The 25543-nt window shown below is 37.1% G+C and overlaps 1 protein-coding gene across 1 annotated transcript in view; it reads right to left on the reverse strand.

Annotated features, from left to right (window-relative positions):
• The window catches only part of SLC2A13 (solute carrier family 2 member 13), a 367441-nt gene that overhangs the window by 276637 nt on the left and 65261 nt on the right, over nt 1-25543 (reverse strand). The window contains exon 3 of the mRNA XM_050750134.1: nt 3267-3475. Coding sequence (XP_050606091.1) covers nt 3267-3475 — 209 coding nt within the window. The remainder of the gene's footprint in view (nt 1-3266; nt 3476-25543) is intronic.

Consider the following 25543-nt stretch of genomic DNA (forward strand, 5'->3'; position numbering starts at 1 on the left):
GTTTTGCCAACTACAGTGGAAAAAAACACACATTGTATGTCATGCAAAAGAGTCTGACCTCGATGCCATGAGCAGAAGAGATGAGATTCTACTGCACTCCAACCTTATTCCACGGTATGGCCTGGAAGCCTCAACTTTGCTGTTGACATGGCCAGAGTAACTGCCATATCTACTATATAAAGTGTGGTTTTAAACCAAGAGAAATGCTCTATACACTGACAATCTCACACTTCCAAAAAATAAATTAATATAGCCAATATACACTTCAATGAGTATTTGACTGCAGTGTCATTATGCTGAAATTCAGTATCTAGGCCTATTTTCCTCAAAGAGGTCAAGTTTAAATTCAAGTGAACAAGAAAAAAAAAATTCCTATGAAAAGAGAAGGATCACATATGCAAGTGTCATAACAGTCACAAGTCATAAATCCCCTGGGGAACTGCTAGACAAGACATGGTTTACTGATCTGGAATCAGACCTACTTATAGTAAGCTCAATGAGAACAGGTATCTAAGCCATCATATTTAATAAAACATTCCTCCTTATAAGAAACAGGGTGTCTCAAACAACATCTTTCTAAATTCCTGGAATATCGGGATAATTTGTGGTGCCTATATCAAGGTTCCCTTCAGGCAGCTGCACTCTACTGCCCACAGTTCCCAGGCTTGATGATGTGGATCAAAATTCTCAGGATCCATGGACAGATTAACAGGCCATTCTCTACCCCTCCAACACAATGGCTTTTCTGCACCACATCTTTTCTGCGCCAGTGCATTTTTATTACTTTGAAGTTAGCCGTTTCTTTATGTGCATTTGTTCCGCTAGCCTACCGTTCTTGAATGAAGCATGATGGAGGGACAAGACCATACCAGTTTGTTAACATTAAGTCCCTGCATTGGTCTCTCTTTTCCAATTAAACTGACCCAGAGTCTTGCTCCTGAACATCACAATACCGATATACAATTCACAGTTCTGCAGACCACGTTTTACTGTGGTCAAGTTTCTTAATCATAAAAAATCAGGTCCCCAATCACTGGTGCCATGTAATCTGGCAAATCTGTCTGAATGCATTCATGCCATAGTGCTCTTAACTGTGTACTTTTTAAAAAGAACATAAGATTAGCTTTAAATTAAGCAAGATGATATTACTTCAAATAATAAAAATCCAGAAACGGGTAAGTTAATAATTCTATTAGTTCCAAAGTTTAGAATATTTACTCAAGCATGAGCAAATGTTATTAGGATCCAGTGAATAACATTAGAGTATTTTTAAAAACCTGTGCCAAATGTGAATGTAAAACAAAACTGGGAAATAGGGAATTATTTTATCTATATGCAAGAAAAGGAGCCCTATTTAGCTCCCAAAGACTTCTGATAAAAACTAAAGCAGATGTTGATAATTGCAACCCTATGTACCCCAGATTTCTTTAAAAATTCATTTGGTTATATATTCTGAATATGTATAAAACTCAAATAGGATGCACTGTCAACACTGCATGGCTAGAGTAGTCAGACATATTTTTTAGCAGTCAAAATGAAGCTATATCCTTAATGCTTTGTAATAAAATCAATGATATCCATATCCCTAAACAAGAAGGCTTTTAAAATTAAATTGTCTTATCCTTTATATAAATTAATAAAAATACAGGCTGTAAATAGTATTTAACAATTGTTCTCTCACTCTGAAAAGTTTTTCCACTCACACATTATTTGTACATGAGTTTCAAATGTAGGAATTACTACAATTAAAACAAATTCATGGCCAGGTGCAGTGGCTCACGCCTGTAATCCCAGTACTTTGGGAGGCCAAGGTGGGCAGATCACCTGAGGTCAGGAGTTCAAGACCAGCCTGACCAACATGGTGAAACCTCATCTCTACAAAAAGTACTGAACTTAGCTGGGTGTGATGGCCCATGCCTGTAATCCCAACTACTCGGGAGGCTGAGGAAGGAGAATCACTTGAACTCGGGAGGCAGAGGTTGCAGTGAGACAAGATCGTGCCACTGCACTCCAGTCTGGGCTATAGAGTGAGACTTCATCTCAAAAAAAAAAAAAAATCATATTTCATTTGAGTTACTGAGAAGAGGAATTTAGACAGTAGCATAAAATAAGTTGTCATTTAAATAGACATTTTAAGACAATATTTTTAATGAACACAATGTTGAACTCAGTAAAACATTTTGTTAAAGCAAAATTCTCCTTAACCTTTGCACTAATATGTTATTCTAGAAATGCTGACATTGCTGGACACCTGGCAGATGCTCAAAAAGTGTTAAAAAAATGAACTTCACATAGAATTGGCTCACTGTTAGTTTGTTGAGGCTTTGATCTGAGTAACAAAGTGACAGCATCATGCTATCATGCTACAGGTACATAAAGTTAAATCAAGCCATGTGTGGCTAACACAGAGACCAGCTTCTTCAGAGTGCTCATTCTGTTGTTTCAGAAAGGCAACAATGGTCAGATCCACAAAAAATCACAGGAGAAAGTAGACTGGACAGACCTTCTAACACCTGTGTATGACATGTATCAACAAAGGAGTGGGTGTGCTTGGCATTTTCTCAGGTGTGAAAAATAATTTGACTAATATTAATCTGCCTCTCCCCTTGAGCTAACAATTAACGTAGAGGCAAAAGCAAGCACAAGAGAAAATAAGACCAATTTGGGAAATGTAAAGTGAGCAGGCTAACTGTTATTGTCGAAAAACTGCATTGTGAAATGTCTACCTTTTCCCATCGCTTACACGCTACACATCACTTACCCAAATCAGGCTGTCAAGGTTATAGATCCTGCCTCAGAATTGTTTGGTAAATCTTTATGTGAAATCTTTTTCAATAATAAATTCATCAAAATAAATTAACAAGAGACTTTTCTTGGTTTTCTGACATGGTGAATTTCAGAATCGACAATGAATTAAATATTTTAATGAAAATAGGGAAACACAAACTTATTCCTAAACTAGTACATGAGGTACTCATATGCTTTATAAAAATTAGTATGAAAATTAATGCAACACATTGTAAGCAAAGCATTTAATTTTTTACAGTGATTATTTTGAAAACAGTTCAAATAGTTCTTAAATTAATATGGAAGGTCAATAATACATATATAATTTTATATATGGATATTTATACATAAATAATATATGGATATAGATAAATATCCATATATTAAAAAATATGTTATATATACACACACACAATAATGACAAATAAATAAGACCATTGTATAGTTTTTAAATTCATATAAGTATAAAATCTATATACCTGAGCCGACCTCTTTTTCCTCCTCTTCAATGTTGTTTTTGATGCTATCATATTCCTCATCAATGGTCTGGTTACCACGCATCTGAGATAAAATTCTGCGGGCCTTCTGAGTCTGTCCTTTCTGAATAAGCCATCGAGGGCTCTCAGGCAAAAAGAGAAAGCCAAAAAACTGTATAACTGCCGGAATTGCTGCAAGTCCCAACATGTACCTGCAAGAAAAAAAAATCCACATTTACTGTAAAATTTGCTCTTACCATCATGTGCTCACCACACACTTTTGTGTTGTGTTGATAACAATAATATTTAATGCAAAGTTAGCCAGAATTATTTGTGTGTTTGTGTGTCTGTCTGCCACTAGGAAAAAAGGATATTTTTGTGCTGTATTGAAAATTTAAAAATGATAAAAATCTAATTATTTCTCTATCTTTCCCACAAATTACATTGAAAAAGAATGAGCAAAAGTTACAATAATTACGTATACACATTCTAAACCAAACATATTAAGCAAAACATCATAATCACCATTCCTATGTAAGGTTAACATATGTAATTTTGTATTTTACAATATAAAATGGGGCTATGATAAAACTTTCTGATATCTGCTTAAAAGGCACACTTTTCATTAAAATAAGTGCTCAAACGTGTTTCTTTACAGTTATTTCTGACTTGTGAATCATTAGTTATAATTTTGTTTCTACAATTTTCCTATTTCATTTTGCCATCAAGCATCATGTTCATCATCATCAACTGAGGAATGGGCGCCCACAGGAAAAAAAAAGATGGAGTCAGAAACCAATAATCCTAATAAAAATGATGACAAATATAAAAATATGCTCATATTGTTGTAAGTTATCTGTTATCTCTTTAAATATCTATTCTTAATGGTTGGCAAAATTCTAAATAGCAAATAACAATATCATTTTAACTCCATCCAAGAAACAACAAAAATAGTAATGAGTTTATCAACATCAAAGACCTCTCCAAATTATAATCACCAGACTGATTTCCTAACATCTCTAAAGCCTCCATCTTTTTGAACCAAAGGGGTTGAATTAGATAAACTTTAAAGCTGTCTTTCAAGTGGAAACTCCATGCATCTAGGATACCGGGATGTTTTCTGTTAATCCAACTTCTCTAGGTATGTTCCAGGGTAGATTCCTAACAATAGAGCTCAGCAGGCCAATTCCACTTCAAAACAAACCACACTGATATGCATAAGTCATGGAAGTCACCTGGCTCAATATATTTTTCAAAGCTATTCTACCTTTTAAGCTGTGCTAAACTAAAAGTATAGTAGTCTTAAAGGTTCCAGAGATAAATTTCACAAAATAAGTCTGCTATTTTCCATGCAATTTCATTTTAATTAAAAAACCAGTAGAAGAAAAAATATGATCATTACATGGGTAGTAAGAATACCTTCTACTACAAACTACAAAAACTAAAACTACACATGGAAACAGAAAAATTAACCAGGATTTGGAAAGTAAATAAACTATTTATGAATGAACGACTAAATGAATCAGTTGGCCTGCAGTGTTAAATCTTATTAGAGGTGTTTTATGCTTTAGGCCATGGATTGTGATAATTACACCAATATTTAGTCACTCCTGCCTCTGCTCATCCACAGAGCGCACAGTTTTTTAGCCTTAATTTATGTCTCTGTATCTTGTATAATAATACATTATTTACCTATCCCAATCAATTGCTTAATATTATTTAACTTTGTATTCAGCATAGCATCTAGTCATCTTGCACACAATAGGCACTGAGTACATATTTTATGAAATAATACATAAGCACCTGTATATCTAAACTTTCTACATTAACTAACCAGAAAATAACTGTGCTTTGGATTTACATGACAATATCTTAGGAGACAACTCTTCTGGGTCATTTAGCTCTGCAAATTTACTTGCACAGTAATTCCTTCCAACCAAACCATTCATTATTATAGACATAACTGGACCTTCTCTTCTAGTCCTCGGATGAGAGCTACAGAGATCAGCTCACAAAAATATGTACTGCTGGCCTCTTCTCCTTAAGATATTAACTTGCATAATATAATCTGTTATTTAAATGTGTGTTTTATTGCTGTAAATCAATAAAACTTCCATCTGAGCTGTGTCAAAGAAATGTTTATACTATATTGATAATTATTTAAAAGTGATTTTTTAAGGTAGACCCTAAATATACTGGATTAGGAAATAAATTTTAAAAGTCCTAAGCCTTTATGTTTCATTTATCTACACCTATCTTTCTATTAAGATAGAAAAGTGGCAGATAATGCTTCAAAAAGCACTGAAATGAATGCAGAAACTGAATCATTTTCAGGTCCAAGATGCTCACATAATATTTTGCACTCTACTACTTGCTATTAAATCCCAGGATGCAGTATTTTTACAAGTTTTTTTAAAACAGGAAAAAGAGAAAGGAAGAGAAGAGAAAAGAGAAGACAAAAAGAAAAGGAAAATACAGACATATATCAGCCTATGTTTCTTAAGTGAGCTACAGAAGACAGAATAGGCCTTCCCACCTTTTGAAATCTGTGCAAGAGTCTGGATCTGAAATGTACAATTTTGTTGGCCTATACTAACGTGGGGAAAAGGAATTTGTACCCTGCTGCCAATCTTTAAGAATACTAAAGCTTCTTTCCAGAGATGAGTCAAGAAAAAAATGTTTTATACATTTGTATCCTAATACTTCTAAAAGTAAAATGGAAAGCTTATTTTGTTTTAATTAACTTTCATGATGAAAATATTTTGATATGAATAATTTTCATGGCTTTGAAGAAATGCAGTACACAAGATCAGAGCTTATATGACAGAGGACACAGGAACAGATGTAGGTGTCACTTCAGCTCTGGGCATACAAACCACGAGAACCTGGTCAAGTTACTTACCATTTTATTTATTTATTTATTGAGATGGAGTCTCACTCTGTCTCCCAGCCCGGGGTGTAGTGGCGCAGTCTCGACTCACTGCAACCTCCGCCTCCTGGGTTCAAGCAATTCTCCTACCTCAGCCTCCTGAGTAGCTGGGACTGCAGGTGCATGCCACCACGCCTGGCTAATTTTTGTATTTTTAGTAGAAACGGGGTTTCAAAATATTGGCCAGGCTGGTCTCGAACTCCTGATCTCGTGATCCACCCGCCCAAAGTGCTGGGATTACAGGTATGCGCCACTGCATTCGGCCAAGTTACTTAACGTTTTAACACACAGGTAATAGTGTCTATTTCATAAGACTGCTGGGGGAATTAAGTGAAATCATTGTAACGTGTTTGTTCTGGCTGTATCACCCAACTAAATTTTCAGCAGGTAGAACTAACCAATTTCTCTCTTAAGAAAAACATTCCTCTAACGATGTGCAGACTGGAGAACAGGAAAGATAAATAAGAGGCTGTGTTGCTGTGGTACTTATAAAAATTTCAATATGAAACAAAAAGAGAAGGATCTCTATAAACCAAACTAAGGCAGTAGTAGGACTACCAGTCCTCTAAATCCAAGGAAAGCAGGAATTAGATGAATGACAGAGTATTGTGATATACTGGGGCAGGCAGTCCCCCAGAAAAGCAAGTAGTCTCCTATTGATACAAGAGATCTCATTATTCTAAATTAAGTCAGGTACTCTAAACCTGGTTTCACATTAGAATCACCTAGGAGGCTGGTGAAACCCACCAGTTTCCAGGCCCCACCCTCCCCCAGGGATTTTGATTAATTGATCTGGGCTCTAGGCCCAGGGAGTTCTGTTTTATTAAAAGCTCTCCAGGTGGTGCTAACGTGCAGTTGTGGCTGAGAACCAAGGATCTAAATGTTTTTAAAACCCTGGATAAACATGAACAACAAGCACCCAAGGTCCACACCTTACGGCAAAAGCCATTTATCTTCTGCGGGCAAGTAAGCGCACCAGACGAACACACAGTCGAGCAGACATGCCAAGCTCTCATGAGTTTTAAAAATCTTTAGTATGTTCTTTACCATCATGATCACTCATCTAAGGATTTAAAATTTTCTAAACTTACAGTTACGAAATGAACTATTTTCTGGCACAGCTAGCACTACCAGCACCTTCCGACCAAAGCAGGCCATTTAAAGGGAGAGGAACGCTTCCAAATGACAACGTTAGGCCAGCTATCAATAAAGAACAATCCCACCAATTTCACCTCAGGTTAAGCCTTCTCAATTCCAGAGACTGAAGCTGTGTGAATCATGGATCCTGCATTCCTGGGGCCAGACCTCCTGCTATGGCTCAGCTGAGCAAGTGTGCTGTCTCTTCCATCAGATGGCTAGGGGCCTCACAACAAACCAAACAGCTCCTTCTCTGAACTGCACATTCGCTCTCATTCCTGTTTTAAAGCAATCCTGCTGCTCTCACCTATGTAACTCAAGACAATAATCCTCTAACATCTGCTTCCTTAAGTCACAGACTTTTGCACTTCGTGATCATTGACCTCCTCTCTGAACTGACAACATGAGTTAGCATGTTATCTACTCTTTAGCAGTCCAGAGGTGTGATGATTATGTTCCAAATATATGAAAATCTAGTTGAATGCACAATCTCAGCATAGACATGTAATTGTTTAGTAACAACAATACTAATAGCAATAGTAATAGCTAATGTGTAGCACCAATTACCGTGTGCCAAGCACTGTTCAGAACAGTTAAGAAACATTAACTCCTATGATTTCACAACAACCCTATGAGGCGAGTGCCATTATTATCCCCACTTTATAGACAAAGAAATGAGGCACAAAGAAGATACATGGTTAGTATGCAACAGAACTACAGTTAAAATCCAGGAAGTCTGGCTCATACAATAAATGTTTACTATAAGTCAAGCTATATTAAATGTTCAGTAATTACTTGATAATTAATTTGGTAGAACAAACAAAAAAAAAGTGCATTAATTTACCTTAGCTTCATGTTTAAAGAATTCAGAGGTTCCCTTTGGAAGTATTATTCCCTCACCTCTGTTAAATGCAGTAAAACATTGCAGAAATAACAAAGCAAAAGCAAAGCTGGCTGGCTGGGAGCTGTCACTCCTAATTGTGCCCAGCACAGGTGCCCAACACAGTACCACCCACTGGGCTGGGTAACTGCAAGCTGGATTTAAATAACACAGAACTGCTAGTAGGAAATGGAATATCCTGTGATTCTCTCAACACCTATCCTTAGTAAATCAGAACTCCGTAAGAGCATTACTGTTAAAATAGCTGACTAGTTAAAATACCTCATGTGTAAAGGGTAAATTTGTACTGCTTATTTTGAACACTGTGCCAAACTAAGGTTTTATTTAATGTTTCTTTAACATACACTAGAAAACTTTTCATGCAGGAAAAAGTTGGATAACAAGAAGGTGGGTAATTTTAAAAAATCATTAGGAGCAAAAATAATCGTTTGCAAGATTTTAAAGGATTTGATCCTTTGAAAATATTTTCTATGATGAATATGATAGATCGCAAGTTGCTTTCTCTTTATTTTTCAATGTCTGCATCCCAAAGGTTTCCCCAAGCCTCACTCCTCCTGAAGAAACTGTACAGGAGTAAACAATTGTGTCCTGCTTTTGTGTTCTGTTTCTTTCCCTTCTCCCCTATGTTCCTGTTTCTCCTTAAATTCACAAATGACATGAAAAGGTTGCCAATGCCTTACAGTGGAAGATCTATATGATCTGTGGTTTTAATATGAAGTCAAGCTGTAATGGAAAAACTATCCTACTTAAGGGAAGTTTATTACAATACATTATATTTTTTAAAAACATGCAATTGTTTTTATAGCCCTTGAGGAGCTGAATTCTACTAAGAGAAGACACTTTTCACTTTGAGAGGCACAGGAAAGGTTTTCAGACACCATACTCATTTAGCCAATTATCCTCCCAACAGGCCATGAGAGCATTAAGGTACAGGTCAACTATCACTTCCTTACTGGTTTCCCAACTTCATATTGTCAAAACTATGGTTCCAAGCAAAATAACCACCTCATATCTTTTAGTCACAGATAATCTTGATACTTTCTAAAACACTAAGATTGGCTCACTGACAATCTCTGAAATGTCATCCTGAGTACAGTGAGGCTTTTTAGCAAATTCTCTAATAACATCCAATGCTGTCTTAAACTAAAAAAAAAAAAAATGAAATGAAAAAATTGTATCTGTAATTCCAATTAAGTTTTATTTCCACTCTGTCTTCTAGCTTGCACTTTTGCTATTGATTAACAAATCGTGTCCATGTTAGCCCATTCTGAATAGCTCAGAGGAATATTATAAATATTAAGATGATTTATTCTTAAAAATTCTATAGCTTCAAGTTGGCATCCTTTCACAAATAACTATAAAATAAACTCAAAATCTTTTTTTTCCTGCAATAGTTCACCGAAAATAAAAAGGGTTAGCAATTAGAATCAGTAGATTCTTTGAAAACACTACCTAATGAAGATGTATTGTGTTTGCTTGGAAAGCTAAGCCTTATGATTTCTCTGAGCTGCTACTCAGTTATTTACCCAGGAAACATCTCCTGAATGTATGTTAAATGCCAAGTACTAAAGCTAATCACTGAACACCATGAATAAACTTACCCAGGGATGGCATCCCCCCCCAGCTGGAACTTCCCAATGATAAACAGGACAGTGAAACATTTTCCCCTTAAAAAAGCATAACTTAAACCCCTTCAACCTCATCCAAGAACACTGTGCCCTTAGCCCTACATCCAGAGGTATCCAACTACATTGTTCAATGTTCCGACGAATTTTGAATTTTTCATATACTGAAGGAATAATCACATGAGTGATGTGTTTACTAAAAGATCCATGGATTTACAAAAGAAATGGTCATCGTTATTGATCAATAACTAGATATTTACATGATAACATGGTCACCAAACGTAAGTTACAATTTATGTAATATGTTTCTACTTAATGCAGAAGTTTTAGATGCAAACAGATAACACTGAATTTAGCCAGTTGCTACAGTTATGTTACGGCAACTTACTTGGTAACGTATTTTTAAATTTTAGTTCATGCTTCACAAGTCTATTTTAGCAGAAAAGAAAACATTGCCACATTGAGATCCCAGGCTGGAAAGTTACTTTTCCTCTGCCACCAAGGACCATGTAAAATATGCACCCTGATGACTGATACACTTGATAATCGGATGGCAGCTACAGAATAAACATAAGACCACAGCTGAAGGTACATAACAAAAATTTCAATGTGCACAGCTGGAATCTTTCACGTTAAATGCAGGTAATATATGATCCGCAAATGATCAACTCCTGTGTTACCTAAAGAAAGATTCTGTGTAAACTGCAAACAAACAAACCATCATTACCAGGTAAGTAAACATAACAAAATATTAACTCTGTCTACATAGCTTAAGGGAAGACACCACCAAGTAAATTAATACCAGCATATAAGTGGCTTGGCCAGGGTTATTTAAAATGTCATGATTATAGTGGAAGAAGCAAAATATATTCTGACAGAATGTGATACTGCTGAAATCAATGAATGTGGCATTTTGCACTAATATTAGGTAGTTTTAAACTGTATGGTAAAATACGTTAAGACCTGCACAAAATCCACAGTACTATTGCTGAAAATAACGTACACACTTCTTAAATATACACATATCCTTTTTTTCTCTCAAACCCTGAGAATCCATGAAAAGCTTTGAGCTAGAGATTATAGAGAAACAGTAATGATCAACAGACATCCGTTGCTTCAAGTAACCTACACTCCAGTAATCATCAAACAAAATAGGATTCTTTAACTGCCATGATAGGGGTTTAGGCCCAGTGTAGGAGGAGTAAGGAGAGCAGTTATTCCAACAGAAGCTATTAGAAAAACATTCCGGCAGAAACATTTATATTATTCGCTGGCCAAGGCAGAACAGGAATATATCAGAGAAATCCACCATAAGGCTGAAATTAATTTATTTTTTAGGTAAAATTTATGTACAAGAAAATGCAGAGATCCAAGGTGTAACCATTCTGAATTTTAAGAAAATATGCACACCCTTGTAAACATTATCTCAATCAAGAAAGAGAGTATTTCCATAATTCGAGGAAGTTCTCTTATACCCCTGTTCCAGTCAATCCCCATTGACTACCACTGATCAAACTTCTGTCCCCATAGCACATTGATGAACTTCATATGCAATCATGGGGAATGTACTGTTTTGTGTCTAGCTTCTTTTAATCAGCACAATATTTTAAAAATTCATTCATATGGTTGTTCCTTCTATGTCACTGATTCATTTATCTACTGTTACCAGACTGTGTTGATTACTTTAGTGTTATAATAAGTCTTGAAATTAGACAGTGAATCCTCCAGCTTTGTTCTTCGAGATAGTTTAGCAATTTTAGGTCCTCTGCTTTTCCATAAAAATTTTAGAATCAACTTTTCTGGTTGAATGAATGTAAGTGATGATAGTGGATATCTTTGCCTAGCAAACAGTCATAAGGGAAAGCATCATTTTTTCAACACTGAGAATAAAGTTGGCTGCAATTTTTTTTGTGTGGATGTCATTTGCTATTCTGGTTTGCTGAAAGGTTTTATCATAAAAGAATGTTATTCTCTCAAATATTTTCTCTGCATATACTGAGATGATCATACAGGTTTGCCTCCATTGAACAATTTCAATATGGTAACTTGCATGGATTATTTTTCCATATACTAAACCAATCAACCTTCCTGGGTCATGATTTATTCTCCTTTTCATACTGCTTGGTTCAGTTTTACTAATTTTTTGTTGTTAAGGATACTTTTTGGTCTGTGTTCATGAAATTGGACTCGAATTTACTTTTCTTGTAACAACTCAGGCCCTAGTATTAGAATTACGCTAGCTTCAAAAACCTTAATGGGAAGTGTTTATTCTACCTTAATTTTCTTAAAGTTTTTGTTTAAAATTAAAGCTATTTCTTCCTTAAATATTTTATAGCATTCACCAGGAGCTGGGTGCAGTGGCCCACACCTATAATCTCAGCAATCTGGGAAGCTGCAGTGGGTGGATTGCTTAAGCTCAGGATTTCAAAACCAGCCCAGGCAACAAGGTGACACCTTAACTCTACAAAAAATACAAAGATTTGCTAGGTGTGGTTGCATGTGTCTGTGGTCCCAGCTACTCAGGAGGTTGAGGTGGGAGGATCCCATGACCCTAGGAGGTTGATGCTGTAGTGAGCTGTGATCGTGCCACTGCACTGCAGCCACCTAAGTGCCAGAGTGAGTGAGACCCGGTCTCAAAAAAAGAAAAAAAAAAATTCTATATGGGCCTGGAACTTGCTTTGCAAGTAGCTTATTAATCATGATTTAGCTTCTTTAATAACTACAGGGATACTCGAATTTTCCATTTTATGTCCATTTTTGGTAATTTGTGATTGTCAAGCAAATGACCATCCCATCTAAGTTGGTAAATTTATTGGCACAAAGTTGTTCACAGTATTCCTTCATTATCCTCATAATATCCATAAAATGACATGCCCTCTTTTATTCCTAATATTGATAATTTGTACTTTATCTGTTTTTTCTTAATTAGTTTAATCAATCATAGCCAGTTTATCAATTTTATTAATCTTTTCAAAGAACTGTTACATTGACTTCTGCTGTTTATTGTTTCATTCTTTGTTTTGTTTGGTTTTAATTAGCTCTTATTTTCCTAGCTTCTTAACATGAAACTTAGATCACTGACTTTAAACCTTTCCTCTTCTCTACTGTAATCACTTTTAAGCTATGTATTTTCTTTTTTTTTAACGTATTATTATTATTATTATTATTATACTTTAAGTTCTAGGGTACATGTGCATAACGTGCAGGTTTGTTACATATGTGTACTTCTGCCATGTTGGTGTGCTGCACCCATCAACTCGTCAGCACCCATCAACTCGTCATTTACATCAGGTATAACTCCCAGTGCAATCCTTCCCCCCTCCCCCGTCCCCGTGATAGGCCCCAGTGTGTGATGTTCCCCTTCCCGAGTCCAAGTGATCTCATTGTTCAGTTCCCACCTATGAATGAGAACATGTGGTGTTTGGTTTTCTGTTCTTGTGACAGTTTGCTGAGAATGATGGTTTCCAGCTGCATCCATGTCCCTACAAAGGACACAAACTCATCCTTTTTTATGGCTGCATAGTCATAGTATTCCATGGTGTATATGTGCCACATTTTCTTAATCCAGTCTGTCTGTCACTGATGGAAATTTGGGTTGATTCCAAGTCTTTGCTATTGTGAATAGTGCCGCAATAAACATACGTGTGCATGTGTCTTTACAGCAGCATGATTTATAATCCTTTGGGTATATACCCAGTAATGGGATGGCTGGGTCATATGGTACTTCTAGTTCTAGATCCTTGAGGAATCGCCATACTGTTTTCCATAATGGTTGAACTAGTTTACAATCCCACCAACAGTGTAAAAGTGTTCCTATTTCTCCACATCCTCTCCAGTACCTGTTGTTTCCTGACTTTTTAATGATCGCCATTCTAACTGGTGTGAGATGGTATCTCATTGTGGTTTTGATTTGCCTTTCTCTGATGGCCAGTGATGATGAGCATTTCTTCATGTGTCTGTTGGCTGTAGGCATGTCTTCTTTTGAGAAATGTACTGTTCATATCTTTTGCCCACTTTTTGATGGGGTTGTTTGTTTTTTTCTTGTCAATTTGTTTGAGTTCTTTGTAGGTTCTGGATATTAGCCCTTTGTCAGATGAGTAGATTGCAAAAATGTTCTCCCATTCTGTAGGTTGCCTGTTCACTCTGATGGTAGTTTCTTTTGCTGTGCAGAAGCTCTTTAGTTTAATTAGATCCCATTTGTCAATTTTGGCTTTTGTTGCCGTTGATTTTGGTGTTTTAGACATGATGTCCTTGCCCATGCCTATCTCTTGAATAGTATTACCTAGGTTTTCTTCCAGGGTTTTTATGGTTTTAGGTCTAACATTTAAGTCTCTAATCCATCTTGAATTAATTTTCGTATAAGGAGTAAGGAAAGGATCCAGTTTCAGCTTTCTACTTATGGCTAGCCAATTTTCCCAGCACCATTTATTAAATTGGGAATCCTTTCCCCATTTTTGTTTCTCTCAGGTTTGTCAAAGATCAGATGGCTGTAGATGTGTGTTATTATTTCTGAGGACTCTGTTCTGTTCCATTGGTCTATATCTCTGTTTTGGTACCAGTACCATGCTGTTTTGGTTACTGTAGCCTTGTGGTATAGTTTGAAGTCAGGTAGCGTGATGCCTATAGCTTTGTTCTTTTGACTTAGGATTGTCTTGGCAATGCAGGCTCTTTTTTGGTTCCATATGAACTTTAAAGCTGTTTTTTCCAATTCTATGAAGAAACTCATTGGTAGCTTGATGGGGATGGCATTGAATCTATAAATTACCTTGGGCAGTATGGCCATTTTCACGATATTGATTCTTCCTATCCATGAGCATGGTATGTTCTTCCATTTGTTTGTGTCCTCTTTTATTTCACTGAGCAGAGGTTTGTAGTTCTCCTTGAAGAGGTCCTTTACATCCCTTGCAAGTTGGATTCCGAGGTATTTCATTCTCATTGAAGCATATTTCATTCTCTCTTTCATTCTCTTTTGTGAATGGAAGTTCATTCATGATTTCACTCTCTGTTTGTCTGTTACTGGTGTATAAGAATGCTTGTGATTTTTGCACATTAATTTTGTATCCTGAGACTTTGCTGAAGTTGCTTATCAGCTTAAGGAGATTTTGGGCTGAGACAATGGGGCTTTCTAAATATACAATCATGTCATCTGCAAACAGGTACAATTTGACCTCTTCTTTTCCTAACTGAATACCCTTTATTTCTTTCTCTTGCCTGATTGCCCTAGTCAGAACTTCCAACACTATGTTGAATAGGAGTGGTGAGAGAGGACATCCCTGCTTTGTGCCAGTTTTCAAAGGGAATTTTTCCAGTTTTTGCCCATTCAGTATGATATAGGCTGTGGGTTTGTCATAAATAGCTCCCATTATTTTGAGATACGTTCCATCAATACCGAATTTATTGAGCGTTTTTAGCGTGAAGGGCTGTTGAATTTTGTCAAAGGCCTTTTCTGCCTCTATTGAGATAATCATATGGTTTTTGTCTTTGGTTCTGTTTATATGCTGGATTACATTTATTGATTTGCGTATGTTGAACCAGCCTTGCATCCCAGGGATGAAGCCCGCTTGATCATGGTGGATAAGCTTTTTGATGTGCTGCTGGATCCGGTTTGCCAGTATTTTATTGAGGATTTTTGCATCGATGTTCATCAGTGATATTGGTCTAAAATTCTCTTTTTTTGTTGTGTCTCTGCCAGGCTTTGGTATCAGGATGATGTTGGCCTCATAAAATGAGTTATGGAGGATTCTCTCTTTTTCTATTGATTGGAATAGTTTCAGAAGGAATGGTACCAGCTCCTCCTTGTACCTCTGCTAGAATTCAGCTGTGAATCCATCTGGTCCTGGACTTTTTTTGGTTGGTAGGCTATTAATTATTGCCTCAATTTCAGAGCCTGCTATTGGTCTATTCAGGAATTCAGCTTCTCCCTGGTTTAGTCTTGGGAGAGGGTAAGTGTCCAGGAAATTATCCATTTCTTCTAGATTTTCTAGTTGATTTGCGTAGAGGTGTTTATAGTAATCCCTGATGGTAGTTTGTATTTCTGTGGGGTCGGTGGTGATATCCCCTTTATCATTTTTTATTGTGTCTATTTGATTCTTCTCTCTTTTCTTCTTTATTAGTCTTGCTAGCGGCCTATCAATTTTGTTGATCTTTTCAAAAAAACAACTCCTGGATTCACTGATTTTTTGGAGGGTTTTTTGTGTCTCTATCTCCTTCAGTTCTGCTCTGATCTTAGTTATTTCTTGCCTTCTGCTAGCTTTTGAATGTGTTTGCTCTTGCTTCTCTAGTTCTTTTAATTGAGATGTTACAGTGTCAATTTTAGATCTTTCCAGCTTTCTCTTGTGGGCATTTGGTGCTATAAATTTCCCTCTACACACTGTTTTAAATGTGTCCCAGAGATTCCGGTATGTTGTATCTTTGTTCTCATTGGTTTCAAAGAACATCGTTACTTCTGCCTTCATTTCGTTATGTACCTAATAGTCATTCAGGAGCAAGTTATTCAGTTTCCATGTAGATGAGCGGTTTTGATTGAGTTTCTTAGTCCTGAGTTCTAGTTTGATTGCACTGTGGTCTGAGAGACAGTTTGTTATAATTTCTGTTCTTTTACATTTGCTGAGGAGTGCTTTACTTCCAATTATGTGGTCAATTTTGGAATAAGTGTGATGTGGTGCTGAGAAGAATGTATATTCTGTTGATTTGGGGTGGAGAGTTCTGTAGATGTCTATTAGGTCTGCTTGCTGCAGAGATGAGTTCAATTCCTGGATATCCTTGTTAACTTTCTGTCTCGTTGATCTGTCTAATGTTGACAGTGGGGTGTTGAAGTCTCCCATTATTATTGTATGAGAGTCTAAGTCTCTTTGTAAGTCTCTAAGGACTTGCTTTATGAATCTGGGTGCTCTTGTATTGGGTGCATATATATTTAGGATAGTTAGCTCTTCCTGTTGAATTGATCCTTTTACCATTATGTAATGGCCTTGTCTCTTTTGATCTTTGATGGTTTAAAATCTGTTTTATCAGAGACTAGGATTGCAACCCCTGCTTTTTTTTGTTCTCCATTTCCTTGGTAGATCTTCCTCCATCCCTTTATTTTGAGCATATGTATGTCTCTGCATGTGAGATGGGTCTCCTAAATACAGCAAACTGGTGGGTCTTGACTCTTTATCCAGTTTGCCAGTCTGTGTGTTTTAACTGGAGCATTTAGTCCATTTACATTTAAGGTTAATATTGTTATGTGTGAACTTGATCCTGCCATTATGACATTAACTGGTTATTTTGCTCATTAGTTGATGCAGTTTCTTCCTAGCCTCGATGGTCTTTACATTTTGGCATGTTTTTGCAATGGCTGGTACCGGTTGTTCCTTTCCATGTTGAGTGCTTCCTTCAGGGTCTCTTGTAAGGCAGGCCTGGTGGTGACAAAATCTCTAAGCATTTGCTTATCTGTAAAGGATTTTATTTCTCCTTCACTTATGAAACTTCGTTTGGCTGGATATGAAATTCTGGGTTTAAAATTCTGTTCTTTAAGAATGTTGAATATTGGCCCCCACTCTCTTCTGGCTTGGAGAGTTTCTGCCAAGAGATCTGCTGTTAGTCTGATGGGCTTCCCTTTGTGGGTAACCCGACCTTTCTTTCTGGCTGCCCTTAAATTTCGTCCTTCATTTCAACTTTGGTGAATCTGGCAATTATGTGTCTTGGAGTTGCTCTTCTCGAGGAGTATCTTTGTGGCGTTCTCTGTATTTCCTGAATTTGAATGTTGGCCTGCCCTACTAGGTTGGGGAAGTTCTCCTGGATGATATCCTGAAGAGTGTTTTCCAACTTGGTTCCATTTTCCCCCTCACTTTCAGGCACCCCAATCAGACGTAGATTTGGTCTTTTTACATAATCCCATACTTCTTGCAGGCTTTGTTCATTTCTTTTTCTTCTTTTTTCTTTAGATTTCTCTTCTCGCTTCATTTCATTTATTTGATCCTCAATCGCTGATACTCTTTCTTCCAGTTGATCAAGTCGGTTACTGAAGCTTGTGCATTTGTCACGTATTTCTTGTGTCATGGTTTTCATCTCTGTCAGTTTGTTTATGGCCTTCTCTGCATTAATTATTCTAGTTATCAATTCTTCCACTCGTTTTTCAAGATTTTTAGTTTCTTTGCGCAGGGTACGTAATTCCTCCTTTAGCTCTGAGAAGTTTGATGGACTGGAGCCTTCTTCTCTCATCTCGTCAAAGACATTTTCCGTCCAGCTTTGATCCATTGCTGGCGATGAGCTGCGTTCCTTTGCAGGGGGAGATGTGCTCTTATTTTTTTAATTTCCAGCTTTTCTGCCCTGCTTTTTCCCCATCTTTGTGGTTTTATCTGCCTCTGGTCTTTGGTGATGGTGACGTCCTGATGGGGTTTTGGTATGGGTGTCCTTCCTGTTTGTTAGTTTTTCTTTTAAGAGTCAGGACCCTCAGCTGTAGGTCTGTTGGAGATTGCTTGAGGTCCACTCCAGACCCTGTTTGCCTGGGTATCAGCAGCAGAGGCTGCAGAAGATAGAATATTGCTGAACAGCGAGTGTACCTGTCTGATTCTTGCTTTGGAAGCTTCCTCTCAGGGGTGTACTCCACCGTGTGAGGTGTGGGGTGTCAGTCTGCCCCTAGTGGGGGATGTCTCCCAGTTAGGCTACTCAGGGGTCAGGGACCCACTTGAGCAGGCAGTCTGTCCATTCTCAGATCTCAACCTCCGTGTTGGGAGATCCACTGCTCTCTTCAAAGCTGTCAGACAGAGTCGTTTGCGTCTGCAGAGGTTTCAGCTGCTTTTGTTGTTGTTGTTGTTTAGCTGTGCCCTGTCCCCAGAGGTGGAGTCTACAGAGACAGGCAGGCCTCCTTGAGCTGCTGTGAGCTCCAGCCAGTTTGAGCTTCCCAGCGGCTTTGTTTACCTAATTAAGCCTCAGCAATGGCGGGCGCCCCCCCGCCAGCCTCGCTGCTGCCTTGCTGCGAGATCACAGACCACTGTGCTAGCAATGAGGGAGGCTCTGTGGGCGTGGGACCCTCCCGGCCAGGTGTGGGATATAATCTCCTGGTGTGCCCGTTTGCTAAGATCCTTGGTAAAGCTCAGTATTGGGGTGGAAGTTACCCGATTTTCCAGGTGTTGTGTGTCTCAGTTCCCCTGGCTAGGAAAAGGGATTCCCTTCCCCCTTGAGCTTCCCAGGTGAGGGGATGCCTCGCCCTGCTTCAGCTCTCGCTGGTCGGGCTGTAGCAGCTGACCAGCACTGATTGTCCCACACTCCCTAGTGAGTAGGGGACAATCAACCCAGTACCTCAGTTGAAAATGCACAAATCACCTGTCTTCTGTGTCGCTCACGCTGGGAGTTGGAGACTGGAGCCGTTCCTATTCGGCCATCTTGCTCTGCCCCCCTAAGCTACATATTTTCATCTAAGCACTGCTGTAGCTGCATTTCACAAATTTTAATATATTGTATTTTCTTTCCATTCAAAGCTATTTTCCAATTTTCCTTCTGATTTCCCCTTAGACCCATGAATTATTTAGAACATGCTACTTTTATTTACAAATATTTACAGCTTTTTGTGGCTATCTTATTGTTATTGTTTCTAATTTAATTCTGCTATGGTCAGGGGACATATACTTCATTAATTTATTTAATAAATTATTAACATTTATTTTATACCCCAGGATATGATGAATTCTGGAGACTGTCTAATGTAAACTTGAAAAATAGTATGTAAGGCCAGGTGTGGTGGCTCACACCTGTAATCCCAGGCCAGGGTGGGTGGATCACTTGAGCCTAGGAGTTTAAAGACATGGCAAAACCCTGTCTCTACAAAAAAAAAATACAAAAATTAATGGGCATGGTGGCATTTGCTTCCAGTCCTAGCTATTCAGGAGGCTGAGGTGGGAGGGTCGCTTGAGCCCAGGAGATCGAGGTTGCAGTGAGCCATGTTCATGCCACTGCACTCCAGTCTGGGTGACAGAGCAAGACCCTGTCTCAAAAAAAAAAAAAAAAAAAAAAAAGAACAGAAAAAAAAAGTAAAGAAAGAAAAGAAAGGAAAAGGAAAGGAAAGGAAAGGAAAATAATATGTATAGTGCAATTGTTGGATGCAGCAGTCTACAAATGTCAATTTTGACAAGGTATTTAATAGTACTGGACTGCTTTTTTATAACCTATCATATCTAGATGTTCTATCATTGTTTTAAAAAAAGAGTTAAAAATTCTGCAAATATAAGCCTGATTTGCCTATTTTTTTATTGTGGTAAAATATAAATAAAATTACCATTTTATCCATTTTTAAGTATACAGCACTACAGAATTAAGTGCATTCACACTGTTGGCTAACTGCCAGCTGACAATTTTTACTTCATGTATTTTGAAGCTATCTTATTAGATAAACTACACATTTTGTATCATTATCATTTCTGATGACTTGGCTCTTTTGTCATCAGAAAATGTCCTTCTTTATCTCTGCTAATACTGTCTCTCCAGAAGTCTACTTTGTGTGACTATTAATATAGCCACACCAGCCTTCCTATACTTACTTTTGTGTACTATATCTTTTTCCAACCTTTCACTTTGAGTCTAATAGCATTAAAGTGTGTCTCTTTAGACAATGGAGAACTGTGTCACATTTTTAGTACACAATAATTTTTACATTTAATGTAATTATTACCATAAATGTGTTTTAGGTATACCATTTTGCTATTTGCTATTTGTGCCATCTCTTATTCATTCCTGTGTTCTTAATTTATTGCATTTATTTAGCTTATCCAAATATTTTAAGTATTCCATTTTCATGCTCATATGGCTTCTTATGTGTTTATTTTTGTAATATATTCTAGTCATTGTTCTACAGATAAAAACATGTATCTTTCACTAGAGATACTGCTGCACCATTTCACAAATATATAATTCCATTTACTGTCTCCAACTTTTTTGCTATTATCATAAAATTGAGAGGAAGGTACAGAGATATCCCATACACTTCCTGCCCATGTATGCATAGCCTCCCTGATTATCAACATCTTCCACCAAAGTGGGACATTTGTTGCAAGAGATGAGCCCACATTAGCACATCATTATCACCTATAGTCCAAAGTTTACATTAGGTTTCACTCTTGGTGCTGTATAGTTCATGGGTTTGGACAAATGTATAATGGCATGTATCTACCATTAAAGTATAATAAAGAGTATTTTCAGTATCCTAAATATCCTCCACTGCTCCATACATACATACATTCTGCCCATGTTTATAATGGTTGTCTTCAGGGGAATTAGACTTACACAAACTGCTCTGTCATTACCAAACCATGTTTACATTTTCCTGGAAAAAAATCAGATAACTGAAGGTGAGAGCAATTTTTATTGCCAGCTTAAATGCCGAATATAGAGACTTAACCTAAAACATTCTGAAGATAACAGCAAACAATACCTAATAGCAGTGAAGAGTTTGTAAGTATGTTCACCGCTACTAACTCATTTGATCTTGTAAACAACATTGTATGACTGCTGGAACACCAGCTAGGTTAGAATATTAGAGCTTAGATAAATTAATTCATATGCTGTGAAAGCAAATTGTAAACATATTTTTCGTATCACACTGTAATATCTTCATGATAAACAGTCGTATTTCTATCTTCAGCACTAAGGTATTTACTTTTGGGAGTTGTTTTGACAAAGGGTCTCACATTGTCACCCAGGTTGGAGTGCAATGGCACGATCTTGGCTCACTGCAACCTCTGCCTCTGGGGTTCAAGATTCTCCCACCTCAGCCTCCTGAGTAGCTGAGATTACAGGCATGTGCCACTACACCCAGCTAATTTTTGTATTTTTTTGGTAGACATGGGTTTTCACCATGTTAGCCAGGGCGGTCTCAAACTCCTGACCTCAGGTGACCCACCCGCCTTAGCCTCCCAAAGTGCCAGGATTACAGGCGTTGAGTCATGGCACCCGGCAGGTATTTACTTGTAATCAGACTGTTTGCCACAAATTAATACATGTGTTATCTAAATCTATCATTCTTAAAATGGCCACTGCATACTTATATTTGTAAGATAGTGATTGACTCATATTCTACATTTCATATAGAGCCAAGTACCACTGATCTATTAGCATGAAATTATAAGAACACATTCTCCAGCATAAATTTGTTTAGAAATAACATCCCCATTTAAATATCATTCTGAGAAGCATCTTATTGACATGGATTTTAAAATAATAATAATTATTATTATTATATTTATTATTTAAATGTTTTTATAAATAAATTATATATATTATTTAAATGTTAAATAATTAAATAATAATAATTATTATTATTATTATTTGAGATGGAGTCTCGCTCTGTCACCCAGCCTGCAGTGCAGTGGCGCGATCTCGGCTCACTGCAACCTCCGTCTCCTGGGTTCAAGCAATTCTCTGTCTCAGCCTCCTGAGTAACTGGGATTACAGGTGCCCACCACCACACCCGGCTAATTTTTGTATTTTTTTAGTAGAAACAGGGTTTCACCATCTTGGCCAGTCTGGTCTTGAACTCCTGACTTTATGATTCACCTGCCTTGGCCTCCCAAAGTGCTGGGATTACAGGTGTGAGCTAATATTATAGGGGACAGAGGCTCATCAATTCATCCATCTAAAATTAATATTGATTTTAAAAAATATTTTGAGGCTTTCAATAAACAAACCCAAATCTGATGTGTTATGAAAGTAAGAGCAAAGGATTTCAAGTTCCATCCACACCCACCAAAGGCCGGCCTTCCTGCTTCACCCCCAAACTCCCAGAAGAACATCATAGCCCTCCTCCTAGCTGCTCTAACTTCTCACTCTTGTCCAAACCTGACTGGCTCTTTCAGATGACAGGGCCTTCGAAGATTACATTTCACCTAGAATTTCCCTCTCCCTCACTGTACCTGGAATTATTTTATGCAAAAAGCTCAAATATCTTTCTGTTGTGAGGCTAAGTTATTCACTCCTCTTGGGAGTTCCTATAACACTATATCCATCATTTACTTAACAGACTGAAAAAAAAAAAGTCTCTCTCCTATATTAGGCCATTAGAGGCTTCAGGACAGAAGCACTTCTTATCCATCTTTCCATCTCTAGTATTACATACAAGACTAGTATGCAGAAAGTGTCAAGAAACTCTTTTTGAAAGAATGACTGAATCATTTTCACACCAACTGATGACTCCAAAAGTATAACCTCACAGCTGTACCTTGACAGCAGCCTCATAAATAGGTTTCCTAAATCTACCCAAGAGGCGAGAGCCCCAGTTACTTTTGGGCATCACTGCCATGGTGATCTTTGACTCCTATCATGGCATACTCTGCTAAAAAAATAATAAATTCCCTTTGCCTGTAGACAGAAGTTGGACTTGAATTCATAGACCATTGGAATCTGGCTTCAGCCTCTCATGTACATCATCACTGTAGCCTCAATCCTCCCTGATCCTACTCCCTCCTGGTCTACACTCTGCCTCCCATATCCACCTGTGTCCACCTGAGTCCCATCAATTCTTCAAAACTTAGCATGTCTCACACTGTGCACGAGTCAGCCTCAGGATACTCAGGAAAATCTCTCCTAGAGCGGTTCCCAGGCTCATATTTTGTATTTCTCATTCAATACCTATATCACATCAATTAAATGATAAAACATGAAAATGACTAGTACAACCAGACATTTAACAAATGGTTGTACGTAGTTTAGTGAGGTGGAATAAGATAAGCCTGTGGTTTTTTTTTTTAAAGTAAATCTAGGAATAAGATAAGTAAAAATCAGCATAAAACAGAAAAATTTAGCCTCTCTGTATATATACCTATCCCTATTAATACAAATCACATGATGACCATATACTTGTAAACACAGAAACACTCATTTGAAAATCAGCATTATCAAACAGAAAATAATGAAAGTTTCCAGGTTCCTAGGGAAGTATATTCTTTTGAAGGAGATAAATTTTCATAGGCTCAGAAACTAATCTTCTTTCTCTTATTTTTATCCTGAAAAACACATATAATTAATCATTTAATTTTCAGCTATCTATGAAGTATATATATATCCCTCTGTATAAATTAATACATTGGTATTTTGGTTTATAATCAGTATCTTTTTACACTGATTAAGTCCCTTCCCTAGAGCCCAGTCAATTTCAGCTCAGTTCAATAAACATTTACTGAATATTTACTATGTTCTGGGCCCTTCCTAGATCTAAAAATGAGTAAAAGGTCAGCGACATTTAGGAGTTCCAAAATGAATGAGAGACGATAGAAAAATAAGCAAGTAGCTCAAAATAATATAGTGATTATAAAAGTGGAGCTTTGTAGAAAGTATTATGAAAAGACAAAGGAGCAGAGTTTGTGTGATTATTAGCAGAGATTTACAGGATGAACAGGATGTGGACAAGAATCCCTGGATAGGCTAGGGAGACACTATAGGCAAAAAGAGCATAAGGAGGAAAAAAAAAAAAGAAAAAAGAAAAAAGAAAACCTAGAAACATGACAAAGCAAGATGTGGATGGTTTATAAGCCTGGGTATTACATAAAGTGGAGTATAACACTAGTGAGAAAAATCTTTAAAAGCATGCATGGATTGGGTACTACAAGCCATGATAAAGAATTTTTTTTTTCTGTAGGAAATAGACAGTCTTGAAACATTTTACTAGTGGCATGGCCAGATAAGTTTTCTAGACAGATCATTTTGATGGCTAAGTTCACTTACTATATATTTACTGATGAGCCAGGATTTAACTAAACAATTTTCGAAAAGGCCATTTTTGTTTGCTTGAAGTATAGTGAGTAAATCTCACTATGTTCATGAAGTAAGATTTAAAAATATTAGCAAAGAAGACAGGTATGGTGACTCACACCTGTAATCCCAGCACTTTGGGAAACTGAGGTGGGTAGATCACTTGAGGTCAGGAGTTTGAGACCAGCCTGGCCAACATGGTGAAACCTCATCTCTACTAAAAACAAAAATAAAAATAAAAAAACTATATATATATGCAACGAAAAAGGCAAACAGCAATAGAACTTTATCATTAACTATTGAAACATCTCTGCCATCTTTATCAACACTACAATATATTAGGAAAAAAACAAGTTATCCTCATGATTACTCATTACAGAAATGCAAATCAAAACCACAATGAGATGCCACTTCACACCCACTAGGATGACTGTCATCAAAAAAGACAAATAACAAGTGTTTACTAGGACATGGAAAAATTGAAACCCTCATACTTTGCTTGTGGGAATGTAAAATAACAGAGCCACTTTGGAAGCAGTCTGGCCAGTCCTCAAAAAGCTAAATACAGTTATCATATGACCTAGCAATTCCACTGCTAGGTGTATATGCAAGAGAAATAAATGCCTACGTCTATCCTAAAATTTGTACACAAATGTTCATAGCATCATTATTTGTATAGCCCCAAAATGTTAACAATACCTATCAACTGATGAATAAACAAAATGTGGTATATCCACGTTATTATTTGCTATAAAAAGAAATGAAGTACTGACACATACTACAACTTAGATGAACCTTGAAAATTTGCTAAGTGAAAGAAGCCAGTCATAAAGAACCACATATTCATATATGAAATATACAGAATACATAAACCTATGGAAACACAAAGTAGATTAATGGTTGCCTAAATGTGGGACAGTTTGGGGGCTTAGGGAGTGATGGTTAAGGAATGCAAGGTTTCTTTTTAGGG

Source organism: Macaca thibetana, chromosome 11 (assembly GCF_024542745.1).
Source record: "Macaca thibetana thibetana isolate TM-01 chromosome 11, ASM2454274v1, whole genome shotgun sequence".
In the NCBI taxonomy this organism is placed as follows: domain Eukaryota; kingdom Metazoa; phylum Chordata; class Mammalia; order Primates; family Cercopithecidae; genus Macaca; species Macaca thibetana.